The sequence below is a fragment of the Myxocyprinus asiaticus genome, chromosome 22 (assembly GCF_019703515.2).
Source record: "Myxocyprinus asiaticus isolate MX2 ecotype Aquarium Trade chromosome 22, UBuf_Myxa_2, whole genome shotgun sequence".
In the NCBI taxonomy this organism is placed as follows: Eukaryota; Metazoa; Chordata; class Actinopteri; order Cypriniformes; family Catostomidae; genus Myxocyprinus; species Myxocyprinus asiaticus.
This window is the reverse complement of record NC_059365.1, coordinates 3474493-3498871: the sequence shown is the minus strand read 5'-3', so window position 1 is coordinate 3498871 and position 24379 is coordinate 3474493. Positions and strand designations below refer to the sequence as shown.

Genomic DNA, 24379 nt, shown 5'->3' with positions numbered 1-24379 from the left:
TTTTGACGTCACATTTAGTATCGGCTCAGTTTGCTTGGAACCCCGACCGAGGTGGTGCTAAAAAAGTATCCGGTACCAGGTACCATCCACAGTGGAAAACCCCCAAAAAGCGAGCAGAGTGGAGTCCAGTTGAGCTGTACCATGCAGTGGAAAAGCCCCATTACAACCAGGAATTATTTAGTTGATCTCTGCTGCTGTCTTCTGGTTATTTATTTGTCATGACATGATTTTCAAGTCATGTAATTGTTCTTTTTTTACACCAGATGGCAGCAATCTGCCCCCAATACATGATACATTTTCATATTTTCTTCATGTTTCAATTTATAGAAGAATAGGTTTTTACTGTAGTGATATTAACACAAACTTGCTTATTTGCATATGCAAATGAATGGTGTAATTGAGAAATTTAAAGGTAGATAAGATCTTAAATGCATAAAATCATCCTCAAAATGCACAACTTTAGTGTTCAGTTCATTGAAGTTATTACATTTCTTTCATAAAAAAATACATAAATACACGTTTATTGATTTCAGTCAAATTTGACCTAAAATGAACAGTACACATGAGTTAAATCAAATGTATTATATTTTCATATGAGTGTATTATAGTATATGTATTTATTATAGTTTTGTAACAGCCTTACACATTAAGAATTGAAAGTAATGACAATATCACTTTTAATAGTTTTAAGATAGTTTTAAGGTATATAGAACTATTTACAATTATTTTATTATTTCTTTTTTAAAAAAAGCTAATGTTTGGATTTTATTGCTTTTTAATTTTATAGACCAGTTTTAAGCACACTTTTCTCCTGAGGTTTGGAAAGATGCACTAAAGAAAGTTCGTGCTGTAATATTTGTTTCTCTTTCTTCGGCAGATATTTGGACAATGTTGTAAATAAACAGACTGTTTCTCCGCCCATTCCCCACCTTCACGCCCTGTTGACCAGTGGCAACAACCCCCCACCTGAGATTGACGCCTTCGAACTCATTAAATCGTCCTATGAGGTGAGGGGGTGGGGCTTGGTGTTTTTTTTTTTTTTTTGGGGATCTAACCAAAGAGAAGCAGGCTTTGCTATTTCTTTCTTCAACTTTAGTACATTTCTTTTTAATTGCAGAAGTTTGGCAGTCTGCGTGCCGACGTTATAGAGCAGATGAGGTTTAAACAAAGGTTAAAGGTCATTCAGTCGCTAGAAGATACAGCCAAGAGAAGTGTGGTAAGAGTGTGTGTGAGCACAAATGTATTTTACAGTTTTAGACATTTGCCAAGAATGATCACTTGATTATGTTTGACGTTCAGGTACGAGCCATCATGACCGAATCTGCCTTCAGTATTGAGGAGTTGGAAGAACTGTATGTTCTGTTTAAGGTAACATACAAACTGCTGAATGCATTTTTATGTGTATCGCATAGTCTCGCATACTTTTGACACTTGCCATAAAATCTTATTCTGACTAGGGAATAAGCCCAGTGACCATCCGAATGATATGTTAAGCAACCAAACACAGTTATTTTTATTTATTTATTTTGGGGGGGGGGGGATTTTTCCCCTTTTTCTCCCAATTTGGAATGCCCAATTCCCAATGCGCTCCAAGTCCTCATTGTGGCGTAGTGACTCGCCTCAGTCCGGGTGGCAAGTCCCAGTTGCCTCCGCGTCTGAGACCATTAACCCATGCATCTTATCACGTGGCTTGTTGAGCACATTGCCACCAGACATAATGCGTGTGGAGGCTTCACACCATCCACCGTGGCAACCGCGCTCAACTCACCACGCACCCCACCGAGAACTAACCACATTATAGCAACCACGAGGAGGTTACCCCATGTGACTCTACCCTCCCTAGCAACCAGGCCAGTTTGGTTGCTTAGGAGACCTGGCTGGAGTCACTCAGCACGCCCTGGATTCAAACTCGCGACTACAGGGATGATAGTCAGCGTCAATACTCGCTGAGCTACCCAGGCCCCTTTTTTGCATTTTTTTTCACCTAATTTTGGCCCCCTGGTTCTCCCCGGACCCAGTTTGAAAAACCCTGGTATAGACAACACAGAAGAAATTCTGTAAACCTCATTACATTTCACACATTTTGTCAGACTGGAACTGCCATTTCCATATTACCTAGTGTCATTTTCATATATAATGTACATTAGGTAGGTTGAAATTGTAAATGTTTCAAATTTGATAAATATAAAAACAAGTATAAAATCAATTCAAGGTCATTTTTATTTTATATTAGTCAGTTTGCAAGTTCTGAAAAAGAATGTTTAATTTCAGATTTTTCTAAAAATGTAAGGTTTTAGTTCTATTGCAGTTATCATTTAGTTTTCATTAGCAATAACAAATTGGTTTGTTGCAGGCGAAACACATCATGAGCTGTTACTGGGGATCGAGCAGCACCGCAGCAGAGCGTCACGACCCCAGTCTACCTTATCTGGAGCAGTACCGAATTGACTGCGGTCAGTTCGTACAGCTCTTCTCCGCTTTAGCACCCTGGAGCTGTGGACTTCACACCAACACACTCGCTAGCAGACTCTTCCGCCTGCTCGACCAAAACAAAGACTCTCTCATCAACTTTAAAGAGTTTGTCACAGGACTCAGTGAGTAAATGCCTGCCTTCAAGAATGTAAAGGAATAGTTCACATAAAAAACATCCTGTTGTCATTTACTCAACTTTATGAACTCTATGAATGTCTTTCTTCAGTGGAACACAGAAGGGTAGATTTAGCACAATGTACTGGCTGCTTGTTTTCATACATTGAAAGTGTGTGTGACCGGGGGCTTTTAAGCTCACATAAAACCACAATAAAAGCAGTCCATGTGATTTTTACACTATATCCCAAGTCTTCTGAAGCCATTAGATAGCTTTGCTTAAGGAACAGTATAGCTAAATTTTGCTAAAATATTCCCCTTATTTATCATCACTTGTGAATATTCAACTCTGGCACCTTAAGACAAGTTGCGCTAGGTTTGATATCATTGATGCCGAGCGCTTATGGTTCTCTCGTGTCTTGTAACCAATTGCAATGTGCTTGTTTTAAATATGAGCAAGTGCAAATGAGGTTTTAAAGCTACAACAGAGGGGAAGATTTTTGGTCAGTTCTCGTTGTATGGTAAAACAAGCTAAAAACGTTGTGTGCCCTTTGTTGAATTACTGTATTTTTTTAAATTCTGAGCTTTTTGCGTTCTTGCTAATGTCATTACAGCAGTTTTTGGGTTGTTTTTCCTCTCTCAGGTGGGATGTATCATGGAGACATGACTGAAAAACTCAAACTTCTCTACAAACTTCACCTGCCTCCTGGTATGTTTACTGTCGCGTAAGACTTTGTTATTTTAACTGGCCGCAAAAAGTGTGTTGAAGTTTAAGCAAAAAGAGAAGAAGAAAATGCATGTTTCAGGAAAGAGTCTGTAGTGTTTTCATTAGTAAGGACAGAGTTGTATGGAGCGTAAAATCTGCCAATAATAAATAAATGAAAATTAAAACCACATTAACCAGATATGTGTGTAAAAACATGTGCCAATATTAAAAATAAAATAAAATGGTGAAATTTTCATTTTCACAGTGATTAATGTGTGTATAAACAAATTACGTGTGTGTGTGTGTGTGTGTGTGTGTGTGTGTGTGTGTGTGTATATATATATATATACACACACACACACGCACACGCACACTGATCAGCCACAACATTAAAACCACCTGCCTAATATTGTGTAGGTCCCCCTCGTGCCGCCAAAACAGCACCAATATTCTTCTCACCACAATTGTACAGAGTGGTTATCTGAGTTACCGTAGACTTTGTCAGTTCGAACCAGTCTGGCCATTCTCTGTTGACTCTGCTGCCCATCTGGCACCGACAATCATCCATGCGATTATCTAATATCTAATCAGCCAATCGTGTGGCTGCAGTGCTTAAAATCATGCAGATACGGGTCAGGAGCTTTAGTTAGTGTTCACATCAACCATCAGAATGGGGAAAAAATGTGATCTCAATTATTTAGACCGTGGCATGATTGTTGGTGCCAGATGGGCTGGTTTGAGTATTTCTGTAACTGCTGATCTCCTGGGATTTTCACGCACAACAGTCTCTAGAATTTTCTCCGAATGGTGCCAAAAACATCCAGTGAGCGGCAGTTCTGTGGATGGAAACACCTTGTTGATAAGAGAGGTCAACAGAGAATGGCCAGACTGGTTTGAACTGACAAAGTTTACGGTAACTCAGATAACCGCTCTGTACAAATGTCAGAATGCTATTCTGAGATGCGGGTTGGCGCTGTTTTGGTGGCACGAGGGGGACCTACACAATATTAGGCAGGTGGTTTTAATGTTGTGGCTGATCGGTGCATAAATACGCTGTCAAATTAAAAACTAAAATGCATTTGTTGATTTGACCATTCCATTTTCACTGCAGTCTTGAGGCAAGACTGCCAATATTAAAATTATATGGCAAATGTGAAGAAAAAAAAATTGCAAATGAATATTTTTCAAACATTTATTTATTTTTTTTTCTCCCCAATTTGGCCTGATTCTCCCGAATCTCAGTTGCCTCCGCGTCTGAGACCGTCAATCTGCGCATCTTATTACGTGGCTTGTTGAGCGTGTTACCGCAGAGACCTAGTGCGTGTGGAGGCTTCACGCTGTTCTCCGCAGCATCCACGCACAACTCCCCACGCGCCCCACCGAGAGCGAGAACCACATTATAGAGACCACGAGGAGGTTACCCCATGTGACTCTACCCTCCCTAGCAACTGGGCCAATTTGGTTGCTTACGAGACCTGGCTGGAGTCACTCAGCACGCCCTGGATTCGAACTTGCGACTCCAGGTGTGGTAGTCAGCGTCTTTACTTGCTGAGCTACCCAGGCCCCTCCAAACATTTTCTTAACATTAACGCAATAATAGTGACAGAATTAAAATTAAAAAGCACATAAATTTGTTCCAAAGCATTTTTTTAATGTTAACAAAATAGCAGTGACAGTATTCCAATTAAAATGCAGTTCAGTTTTAATTAAAAAAGGTTCATGTATTTTATCTTTATTATTCATTTTCAATTTTCATAGCCAACATGTTAATTCTATGTTAATGAGTGGGTGGTGCTCAAGAAAATCCTTTAAAGGGGTCAAGACATGAATCAAATTTTCCTTGATGTTTTGACATATAAGAGGTCATTGTACTATGAAAACATACTGTAAGTTTCAGAACTCAAAACTTCCTCCTCACTGCAAAAAGAGCATTTGTTGAAACCAAGCTGCCAAAACTACTAGTTCTCTACTTCCTCCACATTGTGATGTCACACTGTGATAGACATTTGCATCTGACCACCTACGCAACAACACATCGATGCCTACTTTACCTTTAATCACTTGCGTAGCCCTGCCCGGTTGCGGTGACCAGTGAGATGGCAAATAGAGAGAGCAGGTCAGTCAAGAGCAGAGAGCCAATCAGAACAGTGGGCGTGTACTGTCAAGTCTTAAAGGAGAAGCAGCACCAAAATAGCGTGTTTCTTACAGAGGGTTAGAATGAGAGTGGAAAATGATCATGATTTACAAATATATGACTAATGAAAACTTGACTAATTTTATAAGTGAACCTTAAGGAAAATATTAAAATAATAAAATAAAAATGCATGTTGTGACCCCTTTAATACAGTGGTTTTATACACACACCTCCCTGTCAACCTCTCTGTGCCTCCTATTGTGTATAACTATACTTGGCACACACTTTGCAGACTTTTTGTGGAAATTAAATGATTAATGAGGTTTTCATTTAAATATTTATCACTGCATTTATTTCTTTAAAATTGGCAGATTATTAGCTCCATAGAGTGGATGGTGTGTTAAGGCAAATATCAGCACACCAGATAGCTGCTCACAGCAAACCCTGTGTGTGTGTGTGTGTGTGTGGGGTTGTGTATGTGTTTGAGGTTTACAGAAGTGAGAAACTAGCACATTATAGTTTTGACTGTGTGTGTGTGTGAGATGAAGATTTACAGAAAAGATAAGAGCGTGTTTGTTTTTGGCAGTTTATTTAAAGAAGGTTTGCTACTGCATGAATGTCTTGTGAGTTGTGTGAGAGTGTGTGTGTAGTAGTGTCAGTTTATGGGTGTACGTGGCATGTGCTGACATGTTTGTGTTTAATCTCTTTCTGTCTGTCTGTAGCATTGTGTCCAGAAGAGGCGGAGTCGGCGCTTGAGGCAACACAGTTCTTCACTGATGATGATGCACCACAGGGTACACACACACACACACACACACACACACACACACACACACACACACACACACACACAAACTAATCTTTTGCCATTACTCCCTAAACATCATATTAACTGGCTTAAACATTATCAAAGAACATGTTTAACAGCTCTGTCAGTCTCTCTTCATTTTCTTTATTAGTTATTTTATTATGTGCAGATCAAGTTATTTTTTAAAGACAACATAAATCAGCAATGTAATGTTTATGCATGTCGTCGTGGACGCTGACACCTAGTGGCGTGGATGCAGTATCATTCAAATGCAGAAGTTTTCAGTTACAGATGCCATTCTAGAAATTCACTATTCACTGTCAGCAATGATTATTTTAATCCATGGGTGTCCAATAACAGGGTGGTTACCAGGCGCAGTGCTAGGGGTGGGCTTACTGGGCTTAGGCCCCGGATGTTTCGGAAAAAGCCCCGAATGTTTTTATAACCTTGTAATAATCTAGTATTCATGCACACAGGAAAATAAAATCCTTATTTGCTGTTCTGCTCGCTGTGCATCAAACAGTGTCTCATTTTACGTTCATTCACTCTTAACAAGAACCGCCCATTTAGACAAGAAGTACTGATTGACATGTAAACTGGCCAATCATTGATAAGAAGTTACTTACGATCCAGCCAATGAGATTGGAAGTTTTGGATGCAATTACCTCGAGAGCAGTGGTGTCAAACGTGCGGGCCAAATGTGGCCCGCAAAGGACTCCAATGTGGCCCGCGGGATGATTTGAGGGGGGAAAAATACTTAAAAACATTCATGTTGATTTAGCCTATTTCATCAACATAAGGATCTTCTTTAGCTACAGCAGGGCAGGTAAACATTTTAATTTATTGTGTTACATGGTTGTTATAACAATTCCATTAGTGGAATTTCTTTTAATTATGCACGGCATTCAGCGCTCGCGGATTCATGCTTATCAGTGAATGCCCCGCATGTCTTCAGAACAGTGCCATGACAACATATCCCACTGTGAAGTTTGTGCAAGTCTCTCGTGGCAATAATGACAACATGGACCTGTGTAAGGATAAATATTAGAGGTAATAACTTTGCTATCAGTCTGTCGAATCCTTCACTGAATGAACTCAATGAAACACAGCAGCTGAATTATGTCTGATTCACTTACTAAACCGCAAGTCTTTGCTCTGTCATTCCAAAATGAAACAAGAACTGTTTTGTGTACAAAATTAGTTAAAAACTTAATTCAGTCATTACACTTGTTGTTCAAATGATAACATTAACATAAGATAGACGATTCTTGTAATAAATTGTTTTATAATTTTAATACATGATTTTATTAATAAATAAATAATTTATGTACATTTGAAGAAAGAAGTTTACAATTACTTAGGTTGAAGTCATTAAAACTAATTTTTTAACAACTCCACAGATTTAATATTAGCACACTATAGTTTTGGCAAGTTGTTTAGGACATCTACTTTTCAAGTAATTTGTCCAACAATTGTTTACAGGCAGATTGTTTCACTTTTAATTGACTATATCACAAGTCCAGTGGGTCAGAAGTTTACATACACTAAATTAACTGTGCCTTTAAGCAGCTTGGAAAATTCCAGAAAATGATGTCAAGCCTAGTTTAGCTTCTGATAGGTGTACTGAATTAGAGGTGTACCTGTGGGTGTATCTTAAGGCCTACCTTCAAACTCTTTGCTTGACATCATGGGAAAATCAAAAGAAATCAGCCAAGATCTCAGAAAAAATTTGTGGACCTCCACAAGTCTGGTTCATCCTTGGGAGCAATTTCCAAACGCCTGAAGGTACAAACAATATTACGCAAGTATAAACACCATGGGACCACACAGCCATCATACCGCTCAGGATGGAGACAAATTCTGTTTCTTAGAGATGAACGTAGTTTGGTGTGAAAAGTGCAAATCAATCCCAGAACAACAGCAAAGGACCTTGTGAAGATGCTGAAAGAAACAGGTAGACAAGTATCTATATCCACAGTAAAACAAGTCATATATCGTCATAACCTGAAAGGCTGCTCAGCAAGGAAGAAGCCACTGCTCCAAAAACACCATAAAAAAGCCAGACTACAGTTTACAAGTGCACATGGGGACAAAGATCTTACTTTTTGGAGAAATGTCCTCTGGTCTGACGAAACAAAAATTTCACTGTTTGTCCATAATGACCATCGTTATGTTTGAAGGAAAAAGGGTGAGGCTTGTAAGCCGAAGAACACCATCCCAAACGTGAAGCATGGGGGTGGCAGCATCATGTTGTGGGGGTGCTTTACTGCAGGAGGGACTGGTGCACTTCATAAAATAGATGGCATCATGAGGAAGGAAAATTGTGGATATATTGAAGGATCATCTCAAGACATCAGCCAGGAAGTTAAAGCTCGATCACAAATGGGTCTTCCAAATGGACAATGACCCCAAGCATACCTCCAAAGTTGTGGCAAAATGGCTTAAGGACAACAAAGTCAAGGTATTGGAGTGATCATCACAAAGTCCTGACCTCATTCTGATAGAAAATTTGTGGGCAGAACTGAAAAAGCGTGTGTGAGCAAGGAGACCTACAAACCTGACTCAGTTACACCAGTTCTGTCTGGAGGAATGGGACAAAATTCCAGCAACTTATTGTGAGAAGCTTGTGGAAGGCTTCCCAAAACATTTGACCCAAGTTAAACAATTTAAAGGCAATGCTACCAAATACTAACAAAGTGTAATAAAGACATTTCACATTCTTAAAATAAAGTAGTGATCCTAACTGACCTAAGACAGGAAATGTTTTCTATGATTAAATGTCAAGAATTGTGAAAAACTGAGTTTAAATGTATTTGGCTAAGGTGTATGTAAACTTCTGACTTCAGCTGTGTGTGTGTGTGTGTGTGTGTGTGTGTGTGTGTGTGTGTGTATAATAAGAATAGATGATTTCAAATTAATTATGTGATTACGAATGGGTAAGTAATCTTAGATAATCTTTGTTTATTTATGCATTTATTTACTCACAAAAATATCTTCTAAATATTCAGCGCTTGGAAATACATTTTGATTCACTGTCAACATAATATAAAAGAAATGGACTGATTTTTCTGTCATCCATGGCTGCAGCAGTGCACATGTTAAACCTGACCTGTGCTGTACTTTTGTTTGTTAATCTAACATCTTGGAAAGTCTGGTATTATCACTTTGTGGTCATGCATTTTTGTTGATGAATATGATATGATTTGTGGATGTTCTGTAGGCAGGTTCCTAATAGGAATAACAGCTTGGTGTCATGGCTCTAGATTTGTAGGTTTTAAACATATAACACATGTTCAATGAGTTTGATTAAAAGTTATAATAGCATACAGCAGTATTATTAAAGAGGATTGTGGATGATTGTCTACAGTGGTGGAATAAACAGTTGGTAGATCTGAAAAGTTTTAAATCCAACTCATTTTATGCTCAGGCATACATTTTATGTTTTGTGTTCTTTAACAAACACTATTGAAAGATTTTTACTTCATTTAAAAATGGACTCTTTGCCGATGTAACATTTAAACAGATTGTAAAGTGCATCCCGTGTATTCTGATGCACACATGGATGTCTGTGGGATATGCCCCGGATGTCCACTGACCGTAGAACCGCCCCTGGTGGTTACTTAGATTAAATGACTAGTATTTGGCTGGCGATGTGACCCTAACATGGCAGTACCCTCTCCATGTAGAATCAAACAGCTTTTATAAGGTTACTGATGAGTCCCAGTCTCGTGTGAGTGCTCACGATTTTATACGTTTGATTTATTTAGAAGTAAAACCTTTTTTTTAATGAGGAATTACTAAGTGCACCTTTAAGTTTCAAGTATTGTTTCTATGACGGTTGTGCAAAATGCAGCCGCGTAGTAGGGAATGCACACTCCAACGAGACGGTTGAAATATATTTAAAAGGTGCCGTTTTCTCATGGTCTTGGATGAGGCTGCTCTCGTGCACGTGCACACACATGCAGCGCTCACAGAGAGAGAAAAACTGATGTGCTAGTTCTATTTCATGTCCTGTTTTTGTCCATCATTGTTTTAAAAAATTGGGTAAATAGCTAAACATTTCTGTTTAGTGCAACTTCTATAAGCCCTGCTCACTTTAGTTACTGTTGCTGACGGCTTCAAGCTTTCCTGCCGGCATCTGTACTTGGAGTAAATTACCTCAGGAATTATTAAATTCCACCTTTGTCAACTGTGCATTTCTATCTAGTCGTCTATATCGTCTCCAAAAATGTTTCCAGTGTCTAATGGAAGGCTAAATTCAAAACAACAAAGCAAACGCATAAATGTTCAATTAAAAAGAGAAGACACATTTTTTTGCTTGGATTGAAAAACAATGCAGAGTAGATAAAAAAAATTTAATTAATAATATTTTAATTATTGATAGTAGTTTTATTGCTTTTGACATGACAGGTGTACCGTAACTTTGGACGATATTTTAAAGAAAAAATGAACTGTCATTATTTTATCAGAACAGCTTTACATAAAAATATGTATATTGTGATATTATTATCGACCAAAAAAATATGGAGATTTTCGTGCCAACGTTTTGCTTTTATCACCCACCCCTACACAATCAGACCTGAGATCTGGGTTAAAAAACGAAATGGGGGTTGTTTTCATGTTGTCTTTAAACTTTCATATGTATTTTTCCATGATCTCCCCTGCATCTTTTTTTCTGGATGGTACAGTCCATGTCTACTAATTAATAATGAAATATTAATCTTTGTATTCCAGTTAATGTCTTTCTCTCGCATCTCTCTGAATTCAGTGTTTTGTTTTCTTTCTTTCGTTTCACTTTCGTTCTCTTTTTTTTGTTTGTTCTTTCATTTTTTTTGTTTCTCTTTTTCATATTTTGTTCTCTTTTTTTGTTCTTATTGTTTGTTTTCTTTTCGTTTGTTCTTGCATTCTATATTTCATTTGTTCTTTTTCGTTTGCTCTTTCGTTCTCTTTCATTCTTCTTTCATTCTCTTTGTTTTTTGTTTGTTCTTTCATTCATTCTTTTTTCTTTTGTTCCTTTCTTTCCCTTTTCTATTTCATTTTTGTTCTTTTTCATTCTTTCGTTTGTTCTTGCGTTCTATTTCTATATTTCGTTTGTTCTTTTTGTTTGCTCTTTGTTCTTTTCTTCTTTCTTTCTTTTTGTATTTTGTTTGTTGGTTCTTTTTCTTTCTCTCATTCTCTTTCCTTTGTTTTTTGTTTGTTCTTTCATTCATTCTTTTATTTGTTTCTTTTCTTTCTTTCATTTTTTGTTCTTTTTCGTTCTCTTTCATTCTCTTTCGTTTTTTTGTCTTTCATTTTTTTGTTCTTTCTTTTGTTTGTTTCTTTTGTTCTTGCATTCTATTTCTATATTTCGTTTGTTCTTTTTCGTTTGCTTTTTCGTTCTCTCTTTCTTCTTTTTGTATTTTGTTTGGTTCTTTTTCTTTTTCATCCTCTTTCCTTTGTTTTTTGTTTGTTCTTGCATTCTATTTCTATATTTCGTTTGTTTTCTTTCGTTCTCTTTCCTTTTGTATTTTGTTGGTTCTTTTTCTTTTTCGTTCTCTTTCCTTTGTTTTTTGTTTGTTCTTTCATTCTTTTTATTTGTTTCTTGTTTTCTCTCTTTCATTTGTTTGTTCTTTCTTTCTTTTGTTCTTTCATTCTTTGTTCTTTTTATTTCTTTTTTTGTCCTCTATTTCTTTTTCATTTGTTCTCTTTCACTTGGTCTTTCTTTCGTTTGGTCTTTATTTCTTGTTCTTTCTTTCTCTGATCACTCCAGATCCTTCCTTCCTGTCTCATCTGGACTTCCTAGCACAGGAAGTGACCTCAGGTTCGTCTCTGTGTTGTCAGAGTAATCAGCCACTCATCTTAAGTGTGTTCACTCTTTCTCATTTGGGTTACTGACTGTATCGATGAGTTCTACTTCCTGTAGTCCCACACTAATCTCCTCTGTTGGTTTGGTATATTCCAGTCTATCATTCCCTCCTCTCTTTCACATGGTATGCTCTTACATTTATGTGTTGTTTCTTTTTTTTAACCACCGATGTAACGGGGTATTTTTAATATTTTCAACTTGGATTTCATGCTGTAATGCGACCCCTCTAATGGACACATTGAATAGCTTTTAAACCGTATTAAACATTATTAATACTAAACATCTTTATCAACAGTCATGTTGTAATAAAGCACAAGTTACTGTCATGTGTTTATTCATATGGTATTATTGTCCTCTGAACAGGTGAGGAGCTGAAGGAGGCAGGAGACACATCAACGGCTGGAGACACCGATGAAAAGAAAGGTAACACACACACACACACACACAGTGTTGTTCACGCAATATTGTGTATTGCATCTATTTTTTGTCAGTCTCTTACTCCAGCTGATGTTTGTGTTTTTCAGAGGAGAAGCCAAAGGACTATAAATATTATCTGAGAATGTGGGCCAAAGAACATGAGCCAAAGAAAGAGAGTATTAAAGATCTGCCCCGGATGAATCAGGTAAACAATCTATACTATCTAAAATACTGGATGTTGATGTATCTCGTCTGTGGAGAGGAATAGTAATAGTTTACTCAAAAATAATAATTTTCACCATCTGTTCACACACATGTTACTCAGATCATCATAGATACTGTGAAAGTGGAACTGGGGCTGTCAAGCTCCAACAATGACAAAAAAGTACCATAAAAGCATCAGAAGTAGTCTATATGATTAAAGTGGTATATTCCTAAAGCCATACAATAGCTTTATATGATAGCTTCACTATAGTGTGCGTGGAACAGGCCAAAATTTAAGTTATGGGGTCGATTGCACAAATTCACATGTAAATCAAAAACGAGATAATGTATAATAATAATAGAATTTTAGTTTCTAATAATAACATATTTACCATAACTCCAACCATAAGACATGGGATACTGCATATGCCACTGGTTGAACTGTGATGCACCTCACTGATCTCTGCCTGCATCACCTTGGTCTATTGATGGACTACACTCTTGAAATGGAATACACAGACTATCATTTAATTGCCAACTGAAGCCTTCATCAGCCAACTAACAAAGGACAATGCATCTATGTGAACTTCTGCAGTCATTAATCTTACAGTTCATACAAAATCTTTGTTTAAACACTGGCCCTTAACACTTACTTAGTTTACACATTTTAAACCATGTCCTGCACTGCACATAAATAACTAATAGTCAGGTCTCCTAAGCAACCAAATTGGCCCGGTTGCTAGGGAGGGCAGAGTCACATGGGGTAACCTCCTCGTGATTGCTATAAAGTGGCTCTCGCTCTCGGTGGGGCACGTGGTGAGTTGTGCATGGATGCAGCGGAGAATAGGGTGAAGCCTCCACACGCGCTATGTCTCCGTGGTAACTCACTCAACAAGCCACGTGATAAGATGCGCAGATTGACGGTCTCAGAAGTGGAGGCTACTGAGATTCGTGCTCCTCCACCCGGATTGAGGCGAGTCACTACGCCATCACGAAGACTTGGAGCACATTGGGAACTGGGCATTCCAAATTGGGGAGAAAAAGGGAGGGAAAAAAAAAAAAAACAGTAGCAGAATTTGATTCCTGATTATTCCTTATTGTGAATCTGACCCTTGTTTATTTGGCTGCTCTAACAATACTCTAACAAACATGTTCTTGCATTTTACAGGAGCAGTTTATTGAAATGTGCAAGACTCTCTATAACATGTTCAGTGAACATCACATGGAGCAAGAGCTGTATCATGGCATCGCCACCGTGGCGAGTCTCCTACTGCGAATCGGAGAAGTTGGGAAGAAATTCACCAACAACGGCAGTAAGAAATCTGAACCGCAGCCGCCCGCCACTGATGAAATTCTACAGCCAGAGAGAGAAGATTCATCTGGGGATGGTGGATCAGGACAGTCCCTGGTCTGTAAGGCCTTGGCGGAGGCACAACTGGAAACGCCGCCTCCTACGGCGCCCAGCTCGGACGAAGACGCGAAAGACGACACGTCTGTTTCGTCATACTCCATGGTGAGCGCCGGTTCGCTGCAGTGCGAGGACATCGCAGAAGACACCGTTCTGATTGGCTGCTTAAATGCAGTGGGTGGAGACGGGGCGGATCGGAGGAGGTGCAGCGCCCCGGATGCCGATTGGTCGATCACGTTTGAGCAGGTTTTAGCATCATTTTTGACGGAATCATCGCTGGTTGACTACTTTGAGAACAAACATGATATACAGAGCAAAATAACAGCATGTAAATTGCTAAGAGCAGTCGAGAGACAAACTAGTACATCAAGTGATCACGATTTCTCTCTGTCCACACACTGACAGCAAACACACTCATACAGACATGAAAACATGCATGAACACAGACATAACTGTAGGTATGTCAAGACTAACACATAAGATATTATCTATAGGAGTTTGATACTTCTAGTCTGTGTCATAGTCTACAAATGGTGTTAAAGTCCTTTGCCAGGCACTTTCTATACCATTTAACCGCTCATGTTTTAGATGTAATGACCATGTTTCACCTAAGTGTCCAGTTTTGCTGGATTTCATCTTTTGAAAACGTCAACTAGAGTTCTGGAATTGAGGATCATAGGATATGGTTAAAGTTTCTTAAACTGCTTGTGTAGGCATCTGGGTTTACACAATTAAATGTATCTATAGTAACTGCTTTAGCCACACTATAAAGATCAATGTATGAAATGTCACACTAAATATTTTATTTGCACACTCGTCCCAGGTTGGATTGAAGAGAGATAACCTCACACTAAAGTATATGTCACTAATGCTTTCTTGCACGCATGCTATAGCTGAATATAATCAGTGTATTTGGCAGTAAGAAGTGTCCTTTAGGTGAATGTGAAATAGATTCACTTTAAAACTGGTTTCCTGTGTCCTTACCCCCATCGGATAGAAAAACAATAATCTCTTTACTCTTTGCTTTGGCTCAAAGCCATTACCAAGTATTCGTGTACCTGCTCACTGATAAAAAAAAAAAAAAAAATAGCTTTACTGGTCTTTGCCTTACTGAAATGATCAGACACTTACCGCTCATTCTGGCTGGTCACAGCCTTGTTTTTCATAACATTTGTTGGTTAAGTTTTGTCAGATATTTGTTCACCAGAATCTACATAAACGTTACTGCAGTGGATCTAGCTTTTCTTTGCGTTAAAATGTCCTTTACCACGTAAAGCAGGGCTCGTTTCTTGTTTATTCTCAAAAAAAAAAAAAAAAAAATTCTATTTTATTTGTTTCTTTACCTTTAGATTATGCAGTACAATCATTGTGCCTTTTTCATGAAACACGTGCAGATTGACTTTGTGTATGTGAATTATTGCATTACATTCTCAATTTCTAAAAAAAAAAATTCTTACAAATATTTTTACGCAAATTGACGCATTGAATTCAAAACACTGATTGTGAACATTTTGCACAAATTAAAAAAACGGCATTCGTAAAAACATTGACGCATTGAATTAAAAACGGCATTCGTAAAAACATTTTACATAAATGACGCATAGAATTCAAAACACCAATTGTGAAAACATTTTGCACTGAATTAAAAAAATGGCATTAGTAAAAAAAAAATGTACATAAATTTACGCATTTAAAACGGCATTCGTAAAAACATTTGAAAAAAACGTAAATTGACGCATTGAATTCAAAACGGCATTTGTAAAAAATGTTTACGTAAATTGATGCATTGAATTCAAAACAGCATTCGTAAAAACACTTTACATAAATTGACGCATAGAATTCAAAACACCAGTTGTGAAAACATTTTGCACAAATTGATGCACTGAATTAAAAAAACGGCATTAGTAAAAAAACAAATTACATAAATTTACGCATTCAAAACGGCATTCGTAAAAACATTTGACATAAATTGACGCATTGAATTCAAAACGGTATTTGAAAAACTTAAATTGACGCATTGAATTCAAAACGGCATTTGTAAAACATTTTTACGTAAATTGATGCATTGAATTTAAAACGGCATTTGTAAAACATTTTTACGTAAATTGATGCATTGAATTTAAAACGGCATTTGTAAAAACATTTTACATAAATTGACGCATTGAATTAAAAACACCATTTGCTAAAAATTTTCATATAAATTGTCGCATTAAATTCAAAAGACCATTCAAAAATGTTTACGTTAAATTGTCGCATTCAATTTAAAACACATTCATAAAAACTAGTTAAAGATTTGTAAAACCATTTTTGAAGAAAAAAAAATTCTTAAGAATGGTTTACAAATTATGTACACTCGTGTTTCATGAATTCCCATCGTGTTCCCATTTAAGTTTATTTTGTAACTATTAGTTAAAGTTGCAAACTATTTCCAGTTCTTTATAGCTATGCTTTTTTTTTTTTTTTTTTATAAAATGAAGACAAGAAAAACTCCACAACATTTAAACTCAAGAATTCTAGAACTCTTGAGTGGGGTTCTAGAAACATTTAACCAAGTTTCACAATTACAAAAAGAACATGTTCTGTGTATGTAAATAGAGATGAATCTAGAACCTTGTTTTTAATGTCAGACTTCGCCTTTATTTAATCATTTAATTACGCAACTAAAAGATGAGCGCTAGTTTCAGTTATCTGGACACTTGTATTAAATCAGATGCCGTCTGGCTTCTTAATCTGTAAATAGTTGCATATCACATATTCTAATATCATACGTTTTAATGTTAAATTGTATGCAATGATTTATCACCATTTATTTTGATATATCCTGTATGTATTGCTTTGCTTTTACGTTATTATCGGTCTCTATCAGTCTCTATTCTATATTTGTAATTTGTCTTTTTGTACTCCGTTAATTAGCTTTTAAGTCGAAACGGATCAGATTCTTAAAGGCTTCAGTATTAATTTTGTTTTGTGAGGTTTTAAAAACAATTAAAAACAGGACCGATTCCTAAAACTAAATTTGATATAATTAAACCAGTAGAAATGAGATATTTTAAATCACTGACGCAGTGTTAACATTTTATAATATGTTTTTAAAATTAGACTATAGCTGCCAATGTACGTTGCAGGCCAACAGCAGCCGGCTGAATTAGGATACATTGACCCAATTGCATTGAATGGAGCAAATATAATTCACATCTCTCTTTTAGCTCTTTTGTCATTTGATACCGTTAATCTGAATGTGAATGAATATTGCGCACCTGCCATTTGACCTCTGTTTTACTGTGAAAATAACTCTGGCTTCACTTCACTGTGTTTCTTATTAACAATGCTGATTAATTGCACAACCTATCACTGTTTCAACTTAAATCCTGCATTTCAAAGGAGTGAATGATTTCATTTTATTTTCATTGTGGAGAATGTTTATAAGGCTTCTGTCTCGTTCAATGACCTGCAGTAGTTATTATCTGATGTCCACTCATTTAAAGGTTTTAAAACTTATTGTCATGAACCAGTATTGTGTAATATTATGTAATAAAAGGCAAGTTAAGGAAAATCTAAGTGTATTATGTGCATTATTGTCCAAACAAGCATCACATTACGGAAGTAAAATGAGTTGTGAACGCCGTTTTATGTTGACCAAGTAACTGTTCTCACGATTGAATACATGCAACATAGCGAGAAAGCAGAGAAAACGTTCAAAAAAACAGCACTGATGATCTTTATTATATGATAAACAAATGCAATACATGTTAAAAATTTAAATCTGTTGTGCAATGATAAAAAATTTCTGCTACAAAAGATATATAAAAAAATGTTTTTGCATTATAAGCTCTTAATGGTATAAAGAACAGTAGGTTTAAATGTATACAAGCAAAAGCTGCTTATAGATGCATACATTTGAGCTTCAGAAAAGGTGCAGAGGCAAATGCTTGTGACTCTGTGTGAAACCTCAGTCGGTTGTGATATGATTGTGAATGTCATTTAACCTGCATAGACTGTGAGCATGTGTTTTTGTGTGTGTGCAAGAGATTCATGCATGCATCGATTTAGAAATGATAGATACAGTTGTGCTCAAAAGTTTGCATACCCTGGCAGAAATGGTGAAATTTTGGCATTGATTTTGAAAATATGACTGATCATGCAAAAAAAACTTTTTTTTTTTTGGATAGTGATCATATGAAGCCATTTATTATCACATAGTTGTTTGGCTCCTTTTTAAATCATAATGATAACAGAAATCACCCAAATGGCCCTGATCAAAAGTTTACATACACTTGAATGTTTGGCCTTGTTACTGACACACAAGGTGACACACACAGGTTTAAATGGCAATTAAAGGTTAATTTCCCACACCTGTGGCTTTTTAAATTGCAATTAGTGTCTGTGTATAAATAGTCAATGAGTTTGTTAGCTCTCACGTGGATGCACTGAGCAGGCTAGATACTGAGCCATGGGGAGCAGAAAAGAACTGTCAAAAGACCTGCGTAACAAGGTAATGGAACTTTATAAAGATGGAAAAGGGTATAAAAAGATATCCAAAGCCTTGAAAATGTCAGTCAGTACTGTTCAATCACTTATTAAGAAGTGGAAAATTCAGGGATCTCTTGATACCAAGCCAAGGTCTGGTAGACCAAGAAAGATTTCGGCCACAACTGCCAGAAAAATTGTTCAGGATACAAATAAAAACCCACAGGTAACCTCAGGAGAAATACAGGCTGCTCTGAAAAAAGACGGTGTGGTTGTTTCAAGGAGCACAATACGACGATACTTGAACAAAAATGAGCTGCAATGTCGAGTTGCCAGAAAGAAGCCTTTACTGTACCAATGCCACAAAAAAGCCCGGTTACAATATGCCCGACAACACCTTGACACGCCTTTGGAGTGATGAGACCAAAATAGAGCTTTATGATCACAACCATAAGCGCTATGTTTGGAGAGGGGTCAACAAGGCCTATAGTGAAAAGAATACCATCCCCACTGTGAAGCATGGTGTGGCTCACTGATGTTTTTGGGGTGTGTGAGCTCTAAAGGCACAGGGAATCTTGTGAAAATTGATGGCAAGATGAATGCAGCATGTTATCAGAAAATACTGGCAGACAATTTGCATTCTTCTGCATGAAAGCTGCGCATGGGACGCTCTTGGACTTTCCAGTATGACAATAACCCTAAGCACAAGGCCAAGTTGACCCTCCAGTGGTTACAGCAGAAAAAAGGTGAAGGTTCTGGAGTGGACATCACAGTCTCCTGACCTTAATATCATCGAGCCACTCTGGGGAGATCACAAACGTGCGGTTCATGCAAGACGACCAAAGACTCTGCATGACCTGGAGGCATTTTGCCAAGACGAATGGGCAGCTATACCACATGCAAGAATTTGGGGCCTCATAGACAACTATTACAAAAGACTGCACGCTGTCATTGATGCTAAAGGGGGCAATACACAGTATTTAGAACTAAGGGTATGCAGACTTTTGAACAGGGGTCATTTCATTGTTTTTCTTTGTTGCCATGTTTTGTTTTATGATTGTGCCATTCCGTTATAACCTACAGTTGAATATGAATCCCATAAGAAATAAAAGAAAAGTGTTTTGCCTGCTCACTCATGTTTTCTTTAAAAATGGTACATATATTACCAATTCTCCAAGGGTATGCAAACTTTTGAGCACAATTGTATATTAATGTCACATGCATAAAATTGTTCCTTTAGGTCACAGGGCCCGATACCCTCATGCATATGAACATTTCTGTTAATGTGATTGTAAAACCACTGTGAGGTTTCATCTGCTTTCAAATAGATTGTGTGTGAAATGAAGCTTTAATCTGCTGTATGAAATGTACTTTAAATGTACATTTTGTATTGTAATGCTTTTTGTGTTAGCCCCAATGCTGCAGTAATATCACCGTTTTCTTTTTAATTGGTGGCCAGCCCCTGTCTATAATCACTGTTCCAGGATCAGAGGTTATTGGCCTGAATGATCTGCTGTAGGATGCTGTCTACATCAATGGTGTCATAGCTGATGCCCTGCATATCCAGGTTTGGCAGAATGGAGGAGAGCAATGCCACCACATTCCGACGGATAGACCGCAACCTTTCCAGTGTGACACTGCTGTTGGAGAGGAAGAATGGAGAGAGATATGTTCAGCTTCTTTAAAGAAAAATGTTAGAACAGATAAAAGGTGAGAAAGGAAGAGAGAAGTAAAAATCCTATTCATTTTCTCCATACAGAAATAGATTTTTTTTTTATTGATAATGTATAGACCTTTCAAGACAGACCTACCATGAAGTCTTGAAATGCATAAGAAGAAAATGAATGTGAAAAATACTTATATTTTTCTTCATCACTTGCCGCCTGTACACACCTATTATAAGTATGACTGGATGTGTTTGTGCTCTGGTCTCTCCTCTCATGTGTCTCTCTTTCGGTTTGTCTCACTTGGTTCAGTAATTGGTCTCTCTCAGTTCTCAGCTTGTTCAGATCATCTGATAACGCCTGGTTCTCACTCTGGAGTTTCATTAATGTCTTACTCCAGTACAGCTCGTCTTTAGGTCTCGTTTCTGCTCCCTGTTGGACAGGTGGAGTACTGCCTCGCTGCACAGGGGGCCTGTTTGCCTGTTCCTCTGATTTCTAGAGATTAGATGAGTAGAATTGGATTTAATGAGAAATGTAAACATTAAAATGCTTGTATTGTTTCAAAATTGTTCAGATGTTCTCTGAATGTTTGAACATATGTTTATAGAGCTCTTAGGTGAAATGCGTGATTTCTGCGGCACTCCATTTTTAGTTAAATTCAGAAAAGCTAAACTAGCATTTAAAATGTGTCAATTTACGTAAGGGTGTTTTTTTTTTTTTTATGAACGATTTACACAGAAATACTTTATAGTCTTGTTTCATTTCTGGTCTTTGAAAATGAGGCCTGCTGATTTGAAACAATCTTACGAATTGAAAAGCCCAGTCTCACACCCCACACCCACTCTGACCTTCACTTCACACAAACATCAACACCTCCTGCAACCACCCTCCCCCTCCTGCTACTCAACCTGCACTTACGATCTGTGAAGAGGAGGTGTGCCGGGTCTTCTGGAAACAAAAGACAAGTAAAGCACAGGGCCCAGACGGTGTTTCACCCACTTGTCTAACATCCTGTGCTGACCAGCTGGCCCCCATCTTCACACTGATCTTCAATAGATCACTGGAGCAATGTGAAGTTTACTGCTGCTTCAAATGCTACACCATCATCCCTGTCCCAAAGAAACCCAAAATCACAGGACTCAATGACTACAGACCTGTTGCTCTGACGTCTGTGGTCATGAAGTCATTTGAGAGACTGGTGTTGGCCCACCTGAAGGACATCACTGGACCCTTTCTGGATCCCCTTTAATTTGCTTATCGAGCAAACAGGTCTGTGGATGATGCAGTCAACATTGGATTGCATCATATCCTGCAACATTTGGATGGACCAGGGACATATGCAAGAATCCTTTTCGGCTTTCAACACCATCATCCCAGCTATTCTCTGAACTAAATTAAACCAACTTTCTGTTCCCATCTCTATCTGTCAGTGGATCACCAGCTTTCTGACAGATAGGCAACAGTTAGTGAGATTAGGAAAATTCACTTCAAGCACATGTATGATCAGCACTGGTGCCCCCCAGGGATGTGTACTCTCCCCACTACTCTTCTCCCTATACACAAATGACTGCATCGCCAAGGACCCCTCTGTCAAGCTCCTGAAGTTTGCAGACAACACTACAGTCATCGGCCTCATCCAAGATGATGATGAGTCTGCATACAGAAGGGAGGTTGAATAGCTGGCTGTCTGGTGCAGTCACAACAACCTTGAGCTGAACATGCTCAAAATAGTGGAGATGATTGTGGACTTTAGGAGGAACACCCCAACATTGACCCAGCTCACCATTCTGAACAGCACTGTGGCAGCAGTGGAGTTATTCAGGTTCCTGGGCACTACCATCTCACAGGACCTGAAGTGGGAGACCCACATTGACTCATTGTGAAAAAGGCCCAGCAGAGGTTGTACTTCCTTTGCCAGTTGAGGAAGCTCAACCTGCCACAGGCGCTGCTGATACAGTTCTACTCAGCAGTCATTGAGTCTGTCCTCTGCACTTTAATAACTGTCTGGTTTGGTTCAGCTACGAAATCAGAAGACTACAACGGAGAGTTTGGACTGCTGAGAGGATTATTGGTTGCCCCCTGCCCCCCCCCCCCTTCAAGAACTGTACACTTCCAGAGTGAGGAAAAAGGCTGGAAAAATCAATCTGGACCCCACTCACCCAGCCCACTACCTTTTTGAACTGTTGCCTTCTGGCTGGCGCTACAGAGCTCTGAGCACCAGAACCATCAGGCACAAGAACAATTTTTTCCCCTCAGGCTATCCATCTCATGAACAGTTAACACTGCCCCACATAATTATGTGCAATACATAGCTTAGTCTTTTTATATTTATCCAACATATCCTACTTCTTCTGCCATTACATTCCCTTGCACATCTGTATATAACAGATTTGTATTTGTACATATATATCAAAAGAGCAACCACTGGAGCAGTGTGAAGTTTACTGCTGCTTCAAACGCTCCACTATCATCCCTGCTTATCAAGCAAACAGGTCTGTGGATGATGCAGTCAACATAGGATTGCATCATGCATTTGTGTATAGGGAAAAGAGTAGTGGGGAGAGCACACATCCCTGGGGGGCACCAGTGCTGATCATACATGTGCTGGAAGTGAATTTTCCTAGTCTCACTAACTGCTGCCTATCTGTCAGAAAGCTGGTGATCCACTGACAGATAGAGATGGGAACAGAAAGTTGGTTTAATTTAGTCCGGAGAATAGCTGGGATGATGGTGTTGAAAGCCGAAAAGGATTCTTGCATATGTCCCTGGTCTATCCAGATGTTGCAGCATATGATGCAATCCTATGTTGACTGCATCCACACACCTGTATGCTCAATAAGCAAATTAAAGGGGATCCAGAAAGGGTCCAGTGATGTCCTTCAGGTGGGCCAACACCAGTCTCTCAAATGACTTCATGACCACAGACGTCAGAGCAACAGGTCTGTAGTCATTAAGTCCTGTGATTTGGGGTTTCTTTGGGACAGGGATGATGGTGGAACATTTGAAGCAGCAGTAAACTTCACACTGCTCTTACTACTGTCTGCTTAAGATTATTCGCTTATGTTTTCCTCTTTTGTAAGTCGCTTTGGATAAAAGCGTCTGCCAAATGTATAAATGTAAATGTTTTTTCTTTTTATTTATTTTTTGGTCATATATTTTCTATTCTAGTAGAACGTTTTTATTCTACATATATATATATATATTTTTTTTATTATTATCTCTGTCTTGTTGTATTGTTTGTGCACTGGAAGCTTCTGTCACCAAGACAAATTCCTTGTATGTGTAAGCATACTTGGCAATAAAACCCATTCTGATTCTGGTCTTGTTTCATGAATGAGGCCCATTGTCCGTACTGTTCTTCTGACCCTCAAGGCCTCGTTTTCTTCTGTATTCAGTTAAATTCAGAAAAACTAGCATTGAAACTACACATTGTATGTTTTTGATATTTAACAATGACTGTCTTACCAGACAAACTGAGAGTTCCTCGCCCCTGGACTCATTTGTCATGGGGGTCAATCTTTCCACATTTTGGTCACATGACACTGAATCTCCATTTTGTGCAAGTCGTCCATTTGTGGTGGCATCAGATGGCCCGCCTACTTCACCCTCTGTTACCATGGCAACCTCTGTCATGGGCTCAAGGGCGCCCAGGATTCTTTTTAAGCGTTTGGCTTCCCGCTCGAGTTGAGCAAGTCTCTGAGTAAGAGCCGTGCGGTCCGAGCCGTCCGTCGGCAATGGTGAAATAGGCTGAAATCCTGAGCGGCTTAGAGGGGTGACGACAACGGTCTGAGCCATGGTCATAGAGGTGTGGGGCGAGAGAGGGTGAGGGGGGATTCTGGGCTGATCTTTGGGCTGTGGTGGCCCCTGAGAAATCTGTGGCTCCACAGGACTCTCAAGTACTGAGGGTTCTGGCTGAATATTGTCCTCCAGCACCAGCATATCTAGAGGTGATGTTGTGGTGCTATTTGTTTCTGTTTCGTTTATTTGGTCTGTTGTTTCTGTGTCTCCCTCAAGGAGGAGTTCTGGAGTTCCAGCACGATTTGGTGACTTATTGCCCTTTTCAACATGCGAACATGTTTCTTTTCTTCTTTTTCTATAAAATGAGTGGGCAAGTAAAACATTATAAACTTTACATGGGAA

At 38.4% G+C, this 24379-nt stretch overlaps 2 protein-coding genes across 8 annotated transcripts in view; one reads left to right on the top strand and one right to left on the bottom strand.

Moving 5' to 3' along the window:
- Positions 1 to 17654, top strand: part of LOC127413397 (TBC1 domain family member 9B-like) — a 43638-nt gene extending 25984 nt beyond the window's left edge. Inside the window, exons 14-23 of one of the 4 annotated variants that reach the window (XR_007892579.1) lie at positions 878 to 1007; positions 1118 to 1216; positions 1300 to 1368; positions 2354 to 2594; positions 3230 to 3295; positions 6149 to 6220; positions 11984 to 12034; positions 12176 to 12203; positions 12443 to 12502; positions 12604 to 12669. Coding sequence is in view for 2 of the 4 variants with exons in the window: in XM_051650534.1 (XP_051506494.1) it covers positions 878 to 1007; positions 1118 to 1216; positions 1300 to 1368; positions 2354 to 2594; positions 3230 to 3295; positions 6149 to 6220; positions 11984 to 12034; positions 12443 to 12502; positions 12604 to 12701; positions 13869 to 14510 (1528 nt within the window). In the remaining 2 variants the exon portion in view is untranslated. Of the gene's footprint in view, positions 1 to 877; positions 1008 to 1117; positions 1217 to 1299; positions 1369 to 2353; positions 2595 to 3229; positions 3296 to 6148; positions 6221 to 11983; positions 12077 to 12175; positions 12204 to 12442; positions 12503 to 12603; positions 12702 to 13868 lie in introns of those variants that run through there. The other 3 variants (XR_007892578.1, XM_051650534.1, XM_051650535.1) reach the window with 3 other exon arrangements.
- The window catches only part of LOC127413399 (MORC family CW-type zinc finger protein 3-like), a 212894-nt gene that overhangs the window by 167161 nt on the left and 21354 nt on the right, over positions 1 to 24379 (bottom strand). For 2 of the 4 annotated variants that reach the window (XR_007892582.1, XR_007892581.1), the window contains exons 15-17: positions 23705 to 24332; positions 20469 to 20734; positions 18973 to 20215 (exon numbers count right to left, since the gene is read on the bottom strand). Coding sequence is in view for 1 of the 4 variants with exons in the window: in XM_051650538.1 (XP_051506498.1) it covers positions 20062 to 20215; positions 20469 to 20734; positions 23705 to 24332 (1048 nt within the window). In the remaining 3 variants the exon portion in view is untranslated. Of the gene's footprint in view, positions 1 to 17797; positions 20216 to 20468; positions 20735 to 23704; positions 24333 to 24379 lie in introns of those variants that run through there. The other 2 variants (XR_007892580.1, XM_051650538.1) reach the window with 2 other exon arrangements.